This window comes from Sander vitreus, chromosome 7 (genome assembly GCF_031162955.1).
Source record: "Sander vitreus isolate 19-12246 chromosome 7, sanVit1, whole genome shotgun sequence".
In the NCBI taxonomy this organism is placed as follows: domain Eukaryota; kingdom Metazoa; phylum Chordata; class Actinopteri; order Perciformes; family Percidae; genus Sander; species Sander vitreus.
The window spans coordinates 3,495,119-3,509,022 of NC_135861.1; the positions used below are offsets into that span (position 1 = coordinate 3,495,119).

The following is a 13,904-nucleotide window of genomic DNA, read 5'->3' on the forward strand; positions in this document are numbered from 1 at the left end:
ATTCATAATTTCTGCTTTTTTTTAACTCAAGAATTAGGTATAATTTCCTATAAATGAGGTTTTTTATTGACCATGAATTCAAAAAATAAGTAATAAGTGTAAAACTAGTTATGAGTTGGTGTTGGTGGTGTTTATACATGGTAGTGAAAAGAACGTCAAAAAAGCGCCAAAATACATTGAATAAAGCGCCAAAAGTGTCGAAAAAAGAGACAAAAATGTCAGAAAAAGTGTTGATTTTCAGTTTTGACCGGGAGGACGATGCATGTTCGAATGGAAGACAACACAAGAGTTATTCTTATTCTTATTAATGCAGTATAAGAAATGAACAATTACTTTGAAAAAGGCAGCATTTGAAATTAGCTCTTTCTCTTTCAGGCTGTACTTACTTTCTCATGACTTCATTCTTACCTGATAAATATATAGATGTAACACTAGTGCCCTAAACTTTGTACTCCACCCTGTGGGTTTCTTGTAGTTCTGGCGATCCAGGAAGTGAAGTTTATGCTGCTGTTGCACTCGCTGTAAGCTTTGGCTAAAGGCCTAAAACATGTCAGCTAAATGTGAAATAACAGCGCAGGATTTAGTTATTCAGCTCACCCTTGGATTTTTGTCCAGCTCACATCTCCAGACTGAGGAACACGTTTTCACCCCACAGTCATACATGAACTGAACTCTTACTGCATATGTACTTCATCCAATCCTTTTTCCAACCCTTTATTTGATCATATTTTACCTTATTTAACAGCTATTCTGTCTTAATGTGCGAGCATGTGAGTGTGTGTTTGAGCGGAGTGTCTTTTAAGACAAAAATATTTTATTGTATGTGAACATGCAATGACAATAAAGGCATTCATTCATTCATATACAGCCTATATGAATCAAACTGGGGACGTTGGGGTTAGATGGTATGTAAACTGAAGCAAATGCGAACATCTACACATCAGCCATTATGAAGACATATGAAAACATGTCAGTGATGAGGCAAAACACAAAATTCTGGGCCCTGTAGAAAGTCATGCTCTATGGGCCCTTCCCCGCATCCACAGCCATTCATTCTAGCATATTTTTGGGACCTCCTCACATAAGGGCCCTGGATACTCAGTTCCCACTGAGTATCACTTAAAGAAAACTGGAAAATGTATTACCACAGATAATCACTAGAGGGAGCCACATGACAAGCCAGAGAGCTCAGCTTGGTCTTCAGATCCTGAGACGTTTGAATGTGTCTTGGTCAGCTCTTGCTGTCTCCGCCCCATGTATTGTCTTCTGTTTATTTGGCAAATTCCATTGAAACAAAAGGCCGCCCCGCAGTGAATATGTCACCAGTTTTCTCAGCTCTCACTTACTTCCAGGCAACACTTTGTTGTGCTTTCTGAAGTTCAGTATGAATGTAACCCATGAATGATCCCTCAAAACATTTATTTTGGTCTGTATCACAGCTTTTTGCTGTCTGTGTGTCATGTGCCTCACTTCACATTTTCACTAAATTCTGCTGCCGTTAATCTGCCCTGCTTTCCTGCTCTGCCACAATCAGTATTAACTGTCGTCATATGTTTTCTATTTTAATTATACCCCAAGCCTGTAAACTGCTGGGACTAAATGTAATGAATGTAAATGTACGCACCTAAAGGGGCCAGAGCATAATTGCTTGAAACTATCTAAAACTATTGTTCTATTGTTCTAAATGGCCCAGTGAATGTAAAAGCATGCTGGTGCGTGTGTGTGTGTGTGTGTGTGTGTGTGTGTGTGTGTGTGTGTGTGTGTGTGTGTGTGTGTGTGTGTGTGTGTGTGTGTGTGTGGCTGGGGCCTCCAGGGTTGGGGTGAGGGGCATTCTTAAGATTCTCCCTTGACCAGACACACACAAACACAGAGACGCAAACACACACAAAAAGGCTACGCATTCTTAATGGCTCCTGGCCACAATGTGGCTCCTGGCACTGAGCTCCATGTTTAGTCAGAAAAGCTGTCGAGTCACATCCCTCCCTCTGTCTTTACAGCCACTGCTGTTCTGTTCCTCCCAGAAAGAAAATGAATTTTGCAAAATGTAATAAAAAACATACATATGATATGATGACACAAGGTATAGGATGGATTGGAGGATTTAAATAGATATTGTTTTTGTGAATAGTGGTTTCCAATAAAAAGGTAAGGAATTGCACAACTGTACATAACTTTAAAGGCCTTTTTCTCAAAGTGACTTTTTTTCTCATACTCTGAGACAGAAATCTCCACATCCGGAGCACTTACATATACAAAACTGTTCTGTTTCAATCCTATCTATACAGTATACAGACAGATTTAGGTAACATTTTGTTCCTACACAACATGGCGAAAATTGACCTTTTGGGCAAACAAACACTAACAGTTGAGTGGTCAAATAAACACTAACGGTCCAGGGGTCAAATTTGTGCAAATGACTCGAGTGAACGCACACCTTTAGACAAACGTTAGAAAGGTCCCTTTCACAGGCTGATCATGATCTCATCATGAGAAATTGGCTGACTGCCCCTTTAATTATTTTACTACAATATGTTTCTCAGGGTCTTTCTGTTGTATGAAAACATTACATAAATGATAGTGTGAACACACATATACATATATATATATATATATATATATATATATACAGTGTATTTATATATATGCAAGACATCTGGATTCTAATACATGTATTTGCCACGTCATCCCCTTTTATCTCCTTTTAGTACTGTGACTCCACATTATGTGACATACCTGAAAACACAATCAAAATATATCTCTAATGCACTGAGGAAACCTAAGGAGAGGTGGCTTTTTTTTAACACAAATGATAAAACTATTCTCAAAGGGCTTTTAGTAATAATGAAGAAAAATGCCAGATGAAGCTGTCCAACATTACCCTTGTTACATGTTGAGAAAGTGTCTGCTGCTATAAAACACTCTGACACAGCCTGTCATTAGTACATCACATAGTGCACTCTTGCTGTGTGATCTCATCTGGCTGTTTGGTCAGTACAGTGAAGACAAACAGAGGCTGGTGTCTAGACGCTCCCCGTCTGGCTGATCCGCACTGTCACCGCTTTACAGATAAGGCTGCACACACTATGACATCTCACCGACACACACATGAAGGCAGAAATGTAGGCGATATAAAATGTATGCACAAATAAGCACACTGTCCACGTTTGCAGACACAAACAACAGTACACAAAAGGAAAGTTGAACAAATCTGCATGCAGACCAACAGACACAAAAAAACAACAACTATGTGACCTTATTGGGAGACACTGGAGCTCATATCCCTCTGGATATCTCAAATATTTATTTTTCTGCTGCCTGGAACCCATGAACATACGCATTATACTCACAGGGGACCTGAACATGGGTCCTCCTATATCTCTATACATCTGGCGCAGTGTCACTTTGTTTCTCCAGCTCAGAAAACAAACCCTTTTACCCTTTTACTCCAAAAGCCGCCACAGCGATAACTGTAAGGAATGAAGAGGAGCGATATGACTGTCCACAAGTAATCAGGGATAGCTTACGGTACATCAAGGCTGAGAATGAGGGAGTCTTGTGTTTTGGAAAGTAATGTTGATCAAGTCTTTTCACTGCAGGTTCCTTATCTGGTAGACAAATACAGAAAATCCTAAAAAGGTCCCATATTGTAAAAAGTGTGATTTCCATGTATTTTTGATTATAAAGCAGGTCAGGGTGTTATATAAATACTATAAAGTAAAAAGTCTGTGAAAGTATCAAAACGCCCAATCCACAGAGAAATGCACACGGCCTATATTCAGAAACTGTGCCTTTAAACGAGCCATCAGGACTTCCGTATGGTTGTGATGTCGCAACTATATTAGCCTACATAGGTAGAAAGCGCAGCTACAGTGCCGTTACAGTCATTCCCCGGCTGCAGTGACAGTGCAGAGACTCCGAGAGCGAAGATGCAGAAAACCCAGAAACACTGACCAATCAGAGCAGACTGGACTTTTTCGGGAGGGTGGCTTAAAGATTACCTTGCAGGGCAGCTGTATTCTCGTGAGATCAAGCGAGAATTGCAGGATCACGTATCACACAAAAATCTATCTTGTCAAGCTCCAACCAAATGCGTTTGTGTCTGAGCTACCAGCTCACCGGACCAATCAGGGCGTGATTCAGGTGTGTGGCAGTTGCAACTGTTTGTTCAAAATGGTTTAAATCATTAAAATCATCATCAATCAATATCAATTTTTTTGCCCTCTCCCAAAAAGTTTGGGACACAAACAACCAAACAAACAATCTTGCATGTCAGGTTAGCTTAAAAAGACAGATGCTAAAACGGAGCGTTTCAGACAGAGAGTGAATACAGGTATACTCAGACAGACAGTATTAGAAAAATAAAGTGTTTTTTGAACATTAAAGCATGTAAACATGTTCAGTAGAAACACAAAACAAAAGTGTGAACCTGAAAATGAGCACGATATGGGACCTTTAACTATTGAGGTCAGTCATGAGCAAAGAGGCTACAATCCATTTATATCTCTAGTAATATTTCTATCTCAAATGGCTGATTTATGAGACCAGTGCTCAATAAAATACAATTTTACTGTTGTTGTTTAGTGGAATATGTGTAGGGCTACTTCCCCCTCTGTCGTCTTAAATCAATGACTGCCATATTTTAAGATTTAGTTCGAATGTGTGTCAGTTTATTCTTAAGTTGGGAGTGCTGGACATGAAAGAGTGTAGGGTCATTAGCCTGCTGGAGCTGCCGCGAGCATATGACGTGTGCCCTCAGTTTCATCCAAAACGACTCCCTTTTCTGCTCAACGGTGCCACAACCGCCTACTTTTCTTAGCAAAATATCTAACTCCGGGCTATAAGTCGTGTTCACTCCTTTCTTTTTCTTTTTCTCTCAGACACAGACGAGCTAAAGTGAGAGAGAGAGAGAAAGAGGGAGCGGCCATCCAGAGTTGAGCAGACTCCACCCAGAGGGAAAAAAGCCAGCGAACCAAGACACAGCCGAGACCATAAAAATGAGTGGTTCACACCCCCGGCTCCACCAGAGCGCCGCGCCCGCTCCCAACGCTCTCTCCACGGACAAGGACGCAGAAATGCCCGCCACGGAAAAGGACCTGGCCGAGGATGCGCCGTGGAAGAAGATCCAGCAGAACACCTTTACCCGCTGGTGTAACGAGCACCTGAAATGTGTCAACAAGAGAGTCGGCAACTTGCAGACGGACCTCAGCGACGGGCTGCGGCTCATCGGGCTCCTGGAGGTCCTGTCCCAGAAGAAGATGTTCAGAAAGTACAACCAGCGGCCCACCTTCCGCCAGATGCAGCTGGAGAACGTGTCGGTGGCTCTGGAGTTCCTGGACAAGGAGAGCATTAAGCTGGTGTCCATAGGTGAGTCAAAATCAATGCTGAGTAATGAATGAGTGCCAGTATAGTGCGTTTTTGATTTTAACACATTTCCATCTCCATTCAGCTGGCCTCTCTTCTAAGCTTCTGTTTTGTGCATACGTGTTTGATTGTTTCTTGGAGAAATAAACTTGAGTGGTGCTAAGCAGCAGCTAAATCGGAATACAGTCTCCAATAGATGATGACCACGTAAAGAACAGTGTATGTAGACATGCCTGCAGGGTCGAATAAAGTTGAGCATGTTGCTGCCCAGGTTAAAAAAAAAAAGGAAAAAAAAAAAGAAGAAAAAACTGTCACCTTGTAAAGAAAAAGTGGTGAAAACACGTTTGAGTTCACTCCTTTCTCCTGTGAACGAGTGTTAAATAAGTTGCCAGTTTTGGTAACATTACAGAGTGTTTTTTTAGTGAGAAAGCAGGCGGTTCCCTGATGTCCAGGCAAGGGGCGGGAGGCTTTGTCTCTGGCTGTCCAGATTTGAGGTGGGTTGTTTTGGGAGGAGGGGGTCTGACTGTGCAGAGAGGCCCCAGGCTTGTGTTCCCCTGCTGCCTGAGCTGAGCTAAGATGAGCTGGGCCCGTCCGAGCCAAAACCTTGTGGCCCAGGATGTAATTCAGGCCTAGTGGGATTGGAGAGCTGATCCTGTACATGTACCCAGAGGGAGAGAGACACACACAGGGCTATTGTCTGTGCTCATGTCGTGCAGTGGGCTGTGGCTGGGTCTCGACAGCGTTAGACAAGACTTGGCTCACACTTGGTGACACTGGGTTTAATGGGCTTTGCCTGCATGCAGTTGCTTACCTGCTCAGTTTTGTGTCAAACTGCAAGTGAATTAAAGTCATTTTCTGCTGAGCTGCGATACAAAACTCAGAGAACATAGCCTTCTTGTGTTCATCTCTCCCCATACAGAATAGATCACTTCACTGCAGTGAATGAGCGGCTCTCAAAGAGGCTCAAGGGTCCTAAATGGATGTGGACCAAAACTTAATCTCACTGTTAATTCAATTCATCGTTGACATTGCATTACATGACTCATCCTGTCAAATGTTTTTCACCCTCTCCACACCTGACAACTGTCTTCTCTCTGAGACAAATTCTTTACCAACAGAGAGTCTGTGGTTGGAAGGAAAAGGAAGAGGTTTGTGACTGAGTCTGTGTGAATCAGACATGAATGATTCCCTGTCATCCCCTGTTGGGGGAATGTCTGCCTCACTTCATGGTTTCCACACACATGTTACTGCTTCCTGCTGCAGACAACAGGTGAGGTGGTGGCAGTGTTTGAATCTCATGTCAAAATCAATAGTACCCCATACCCCCCTACATCTCAGCAGACAGGGAGAGGTGGAGCTGCTGTGGATGGATCAGAGTGAGATTGTGTATATCTAGGGCTGGGTATCATTCAAAAATACTTGGTACCAGTACCAATACCGTGACTTTGGTACCGGTTCCTAAATGATTCCTTTTTTGGATACCAATTTTATAATAAAAAAAGAAAGAAATTATAACATTACACATTGCGATCTTTGTATTTATGTTTCAGCTCCTTCTACGTAAGCCGTCTCTGTGTAATGTAGAGTTTCTTCCTGCGTGTCTCTACGACGTGTAATGTTAGACAGCCAATCACAAATGTTAATTAGATCTTGGTAGGAGCATGCTGCATTTTTATTGGCTCACTGACACTGATGAGATTTAATCCTTAGGTATTGAAATTGGGTATTGAATGACGAGGCATTTTTCAAAACTAGATACTTTAGAGGCAATTCGGTCGGTGCCTAAAAAGTGTTGAATTCGGTACCCAGCCCTATGTATATCAATGTTGGGGCTGGCAGTAAGATATTCAGGGTGCAGTGCCAGGCACCAACGAGCCGTCTTACTCAGCACTGTCTGTCTGTTCCTCCAGCTGACTCACCCTCATTCTAGCTGTTCCTCTTGAGTCATTTAATCTGAAGATGAGAGGGGAGCCCGCTCTCCTCTTTTACTTCCTATTTTCAAAATGGGCACACCCAGCCAGCAACCCTTACCACAAATTACAAAACTGCCATCACTGCTCCGCTTGATGCACAGGGTCCCGCCCTCTTTCTTTGGTCTGAAGCTCTTGCTGTCTTTCTGTTTTCTTTCACCACTTCTCTTCACACTTAAACGTTTTTTGGATATTTTGTATCCACACCTCTTTCATTTCTCCTTTCTCTTATCCTGCTAAAAATAGACAAGTATTATTGATACGCAACAGTACCCATGAGCTATTAAGACAAGCAAGTCATTTCAAGTCATCTCCATCCAAAAAGCAAACATGGTCACAGTAGTGGAGTGTGGAACTGGACAAGGGGTGCGAATAACAATCATCAACCATTAATGGATTAGCAATTTATACTGTCAAATGTCTTGGAAAAAGTAGCCTGTCAAAACTTAACAGAGCCTGAGGGGACATCTTAAAGTTTTTCCAGATATAGTTTACAGTGCTATAGAACAGATTTGAGAATCTGGAACCAGCAAATGTTTGGCGTTTGTGCTTGATAAATTCTTAAACCTAAATTGTGTAATTTTTTGAGTTGATTCTTAGCAAAAACCCCTTTGTTCCTTCAGAAATATGTACTCATTCATGTGTAATTACTTCCACCAACTAATCAAAGTATTCTCGTAAGCGTAGAATCATTCAGAATACGTACAAGCGACTCGCTCGAATGACGGCCGCCATGTAGCGCCTCCATCTTTAAAATACATTAGTGAAAGAGGGACATACCTCTGCATTTCGCCCTCTTACACCTAGTGGCACCGTGACGAATGCAAGGGGGAGATTACTCCCAGGGAAGCGAAAACGACAATGCGACCGGCAAAGCAACAAGACCAAAGTTAATATTGGAGTGGCTAGAACGGCTGCGTGTAAACAATGGAGAGAGCCAATTTCGGGTTCAGCCACCGTAGGAGGAAGGGCTAGAAAGTAATATTCATTTGGTTGTCATATACAATTTCACCGCTAGATGGGAGAAATTCTTACACAATGTAGCTTTAAAGAAAAAGTGAAGCATTCAATCTTCTCATCGAACTCTTGGCAAGAACGCAAATAAACAAGTTTCTCACAACGTCAAACTATAGTTTTAAAGGTACTATGTTGAATTTTTAGAAAACCCTTGTTAATAATGACACCGGTGGATGTTTAAGTAAACTGCAGTCAGCATCCTTTTGCTAGCACTCCGTATACATGAGCAAACATCCTGGACATCGAACCAAAACTGCTAAAACCACAATATCACAATTTATTATTACTGTGAGCCTACCTGTCCAATAGGAAGAAAGCCAGCTCAGAGTCGGTTTGGGTCCCCAAAACCAAACGAAGGTCCCTCCATATTTGGCATTAGCATATTTGGCCGTCGGCCTTCATTTTGGCCGATTTGACATGTGTAATTGGAAGGCGGGCACTGCAGGCAGTCGGACTCAAATGACCCATCTGATTGGTAGAGTGCTAACCCGGAAACGAGGAACGGGATGAGCGTGACAACAGTCTTTCAAAATCTGACGAAAGTCTTTTAAACTGACCTTTGTCGATCTGAAATGAAGACAGATTCAGCAACTGCACGGCCTATTTCTCTCTTAAAATATTTTCAGAAACACGTTTCAGTGAACTATTTTAATACAATATGAGATTGTATTCTGAACGAGCCGCCATGACAGTCTGGCTTTGAATTTCCAGAGAAACCAGACCCACGTGACGTGTTCGTCCAATCAGCCGGTTTTCATTTTTGGGCGACAATACAGCTTTGGTGCCTTCCGAGGCACTTTTTTTTACCAACTCGGGGAGGCTGATCAGTCCAACTGCCTTTTCTGCCGAGGGTCGGCCGTGTGGTTGGTGTGTCACGACCTTAAAACGGAGACATTTGGAAACACTGCTGCCCCCGTTTTGGTTTGAAAACTCCAGGGTTGCGTTGTAGTCTAGATGGGCACAAACGGAGACCTTTTTGGAAACGATGACGAACGTCAGTCAGTCTTATCGGTTAGGTAGGCTTACGTACCTTTCAGTATCCGTTCAACCTTGTTGTCGGACCAAGCTAGTAAATCCCTGGCCTTACTTTTAGCCATTGTTGTTCTTTCTACAAAGCATTTTCAAGCATTTTTCAATACATCTATGATTTTCAACCGCAGAGAAACGTCAGACAATCTGCTTCCTGATTACACCGGCACACACGTGTCCAGTGTATGCGAATGGTCATGTGATTTGCGTTGTCGGACGTGTAAATATGAACGGAGATTAGTTCTGCTACTGGAGCTAAAACTCTTGTGTGGACGGAGGTCGTTTTTGTCTCAAAACGCCACTTAAGAATGAAAAATTTAGCAATGTGGTTGTAGCCTATGTTGGATCTTTCAGCAGCATGTGAAGTTAGAGAATTTCAACAGTTAACAAACTCAGCTCTACCCTGCAGTATACACTCACTCGCCTCGCTTTCCCAGCACAGACTGCAGTTTAGTGTTCGCTGTAATGACGTTTCAACCCAATAGGTATTCTCTCTTTCTGCAGTTTTGACTAAATCCCACATGATCTGGTCACGGCAGCACACACATGATTGCTTATAAATCCAGGGGAGAACTTGCATGTCGGCCAAGAACGCAATTAAAGATTGGCAGGGATGCAATCTCCTGTAGTTGGCAGTGGAGTAACAGAGACACTGACGGTAGCACTGTTCAAACAGGCTAGGCTCTCCATTATGTCTCATTATGTGTCCATGTGATGTGCAATGGTCTGGCTATTTATAGGATTTCTTTTTTAAATCAAGAGTTTAGTGAGTTCATCATAATGCATGTCTAGAGACAGCTTTTGTGCATATTCTACTGTGCTCATCACACCCATGTCCCACCCAGCCCAGTTTTTAAAACCCTTCAAAACCCGTTTTTATCTGTACTTGACTGAGCCTGTGTGGAGTTTGTCGAAATAGTTAGATGGCAGCGATTGTGCCAAACTCTTCCTGTCATCCACAGGCAGGATGTGCAACAATCAGAGCTGTGGTGTAACTTTGTACCTGGCTTCTCTCCTGGCTTTGCATGGGAGCAGAGACAAGCAGGTTGAGACAGACTTCTTTGTGGCAACAGCCGGGCTGTCTCCTGTTACGTCGTTAAATCATAATGCAATGTGTTATATTACTGATGCAATAATTCCTTTTACAATTGAAAAATGCAATTCCTAATTAATACAACCTCATTACAGTAGGCTCATTTCAGTACTCTGTGGTTTTGATGATAACCTTGTGTGGTATGGTCAGGAGCTTATGATGGCTAATGTTAGCCAACTTTAGATATTACTGTGACAAAACCGAGTCAGTTTGCTTAAATTATAACCGTTCTATACTCGAGGCAACGGCTAGGCTATGTGTTAGCATGTCACAGATTAGCATTCCAATGCTGTAAAACGAGAAGAAAACACACCCCCTTTATATATATGTTTATATACATTTTCTTCTGTGACACGCTAATAGGTAATGTAGTAATAGCACAAGCAAAAAGAGGAATACAGTTTGCATGCTAACTCAGTTATATTAGTTACCTAATATGACTTATTATAAATTAAATAGTTACATACCAGACCAAGTAAGACTGTAGTAACAAAACCCTGAACCCAAAACAGTGAGGTTTTACCTGCAGGCTAACTGGGTGTGTTGCAATTGTGATGGATTGTGTGTAGGGTGGGGTGTCGGGATGGCTCTGATTCACTATGACTGCGTCTGTCTGCATTGACTTACTGCAGGGTTTCCCCCAGAAAAGTTGTTTAGTCCGGTGGCATGTGTCTTTTTTCGACGAGGGCCCGGCTGGGGCCAGTCACAGACTGATGGAAGCATTAATGTAGAGCCCGATAGTTTCTGCGATAACAGAATCATGGACGGATGGGTGAAATTGAGAATTTAAAAAAGCTGTGAGACAAATTCCATAAGGTCGTACATTAAGGCAGTGCTAAAAGCTAACTGGAGATTTGAAAATATGACTACATCTAAGTTTTCAACTGAGCCGCCCCACTGTAACTGTAGTTTAAAAAACATCTTTAAAATACATTAAAAGATAATTCCCAGTGGTTTAGGCCTGTTGAGGGGGCAACCTAGGACCGGTGGGCCACCAGGCTTGCAGAACACTGAGGGAAACCCTGTACTGAGTGGGTGTCATGCATAAATCGAAGGAGCTGATAGGATTTAATTTCCCTGGAATTGTTCCAAGTTCAATTTCATGTAACAAATACACTTGATTGAGTGATTGCCTGACTTCTCTCTCTGGAAGATACCATCTGCAAATGAACTTGATATTCAATTGTACGCGTTTTTGTTCAAGAAATTTAGAAGAGCCACATTTTAACCCAGAAAATACAGAACACCAAGGTAGCCGCCGCCCAGCTATTTAGCTTTGTACTAAGATTAAAAAAGGCGTATATCAGCAGCAGAGGCAGCCAGTGGCTTACTTACTTACTTACTTACTTACTTACTTACTTACTTACTTACCTTGCACGGCAGCCGGATTCTTGCGATAATCACAAGATCAAGCGAGAATCGCAGTAACGAATCTGGGTGGCGACCGCGAAAGCAACCGTGCACCATCTAAAAACCAAATCCCAACTCCATCTACACTTCACTGCTTGTCTTGTTCAGCACAATCTATGTAAGTGAGAATGAATGAAATACCAGACAGATCAAGTCACGTCATCACATTGACACAGAAACCTTGTATAATATTAATATTAAATGTTGCTGTACAGCAGTCCAGGTCATTAATGATAATATTGCTCACAACCAGAGCTGGTATAAATGGTATGGCAACATTTCTGATTGTTAATACTTTTCAATAGCCTCACTGTATAGATCAGGACCGGGTATCGCCACTGCCTACTTGTGTTAGGGATGTCATCATACAGCATCAAATTTAATCTTACGGTTTCAGAAACAAGATAAAAAGTGAGTGAGTGGCGAAGGGCAAAGAGGAATGTTTGCACGAGAGCGAGATAACGGAGAGTTGAGCCACACAGTTTGGTCAAAATAGAGCACTTCCTGCCAGCTCATTATCGTTCACATAACTTCCTGTCTGCACAGCGAAAGGGGGACTGATCAAGTGGATACTGAGGATTAGCAGCGTGCGCGTTCTCATTCAGTACAGTGGTATTCAGGCTATTGCATTACATCAGAGTTGGAAACATTCCCCAGCCACCCCATGCCTCATGTTCAGACTGAACAAGCAGACACAAAGCAACATATTATTCAGCTTACTCACAAAGTTCTGCAGTTGTTAATGAGATATTTAAATAAAAATGTCCCCTTATATGCATATAAACTGCAATGACACCATATCCTGTAATGTAAAAAAAAAAAACTGCACCGGATGCTGCCAGTTGTTTGCGCTGTGCTTACTGTCATGTTACTGGATTTTACCTACAAATCGACACAGCCTGGCTATGTGGGTTCCTGTGCCAGAAACACGTCTGTTGGGGATCTACTTTTCCAGACCTGAATCATTTTTGCCAGCCCAAGAGCTATCAATTACCCACAGACCCAAACTCTGCTCTTCTGGTTGATCATAGTACTCAGATGTTTCCAGGAAACAAAGCAGTTGATTTAAGCCTTCTGGTGTTTATTAAACTCCCTCATTTAGCATTTTTCTGCGATGCTTGTGTCCTCCTCTCACCTCCACAGTCTTATTAGCCTGTCCCTACTTGCCGCTCCTGGTTTTCCATATATTTTAAATTTTTCTTTCTTTGCCTATCCCTTCAAACTTCATTCTTCTCATTTTATTCATCAATCTGTAACATATCTCAGCCCATCCTCAGCGGGTGCTATTGTCAGTGCGGCCTTTAAAAATGTCCCACACAGCACTTTTCCCTGCCTTTTTTTTTCTTTTTTCTTTTTATTTTTTTTTCCTCTTTTCTGTCTTGGCCCTCCACCCCCCTCTGTCTTTCCTTCCCCTCCCCTCCCCTACCCTCGCCCTCCCCTGTCCTGTCCTCCCTCCGTCTGTAACCAGAGCCCAGGGAATGGGAGGGCTGCCAGGATCCAGTTTTCTTCTGCCCTTTTAAGGCTAAAAAACCAGAAGGAACTTTTTCCAGCGGAGGGAGTGAAGAGAAGGAGAGGGAAGGGAGGGAGGATGACTGGAAGGAGTAGAAAGGAAGAGGAGGAAGTGTAGTAGCTCCAGTGTGGTTTGTTGCATGGACTTAGAAGTGGGAGGGAGGGAAAGAAGAGAGCTCCAGGTCAATGATTTTCTGCTTTTGGATGTTTGAGGCTACAAGCTGGATTCATGTCACAGTTGTAAAGCAAATGTTGTCATGTCCCTTAGCGTGTGCGTGTGTGTGTGTGTGTGTGTGAGAGACACATTTCTTCAGAATATTCTGTCTGACCGGGGGTTTGGTCACTCCAACCACTCCCTCTCCTCCAGGCGTGTGTGTGTGTGTGTGTGTGTGTGTGTGTGTGTGTGTGTGGTCACCATTTGACTGCTAGACCTAGCACAGTTGATGTTAATTTCTGACAGGTCTGCCAAAAGTAACGTTGTTCAGTATGTATGACATGACAGTCCCAGTCACCCA

General features: G+C 42.6%; 1 protein-coding gene across 4 annotated transcripts in view; it reads left to right on the forward strand.

Annotated features, from left to right (window-relative positions):
* The window catches only part of flna (filamin A, alpha (actin binding protein 280)), a 72,447-nt gene that overhangs the window by 3,568 nt on the left and 54,975 nt on the right, over positions 1 to 13,904 (forward strand). For all 4 annotated transcript variants that reach the window (XM_078254217.1, XM_078254218.1, XM_078254214.1 and 1 more), the window contains exon 2: positions 4,878 to 5,364. In XM_078254217.1, coding sequence (XP_078110343.1) covers positions 4,995 to 5,364 — 370 coding nt within the window. In that variant the 5' untranslated portion in view covers positions 4,878 to 4,994. The remainder of the gene's footprint in view (positions 1 to 4,877; positions 5,365 to 13,904) is intronic.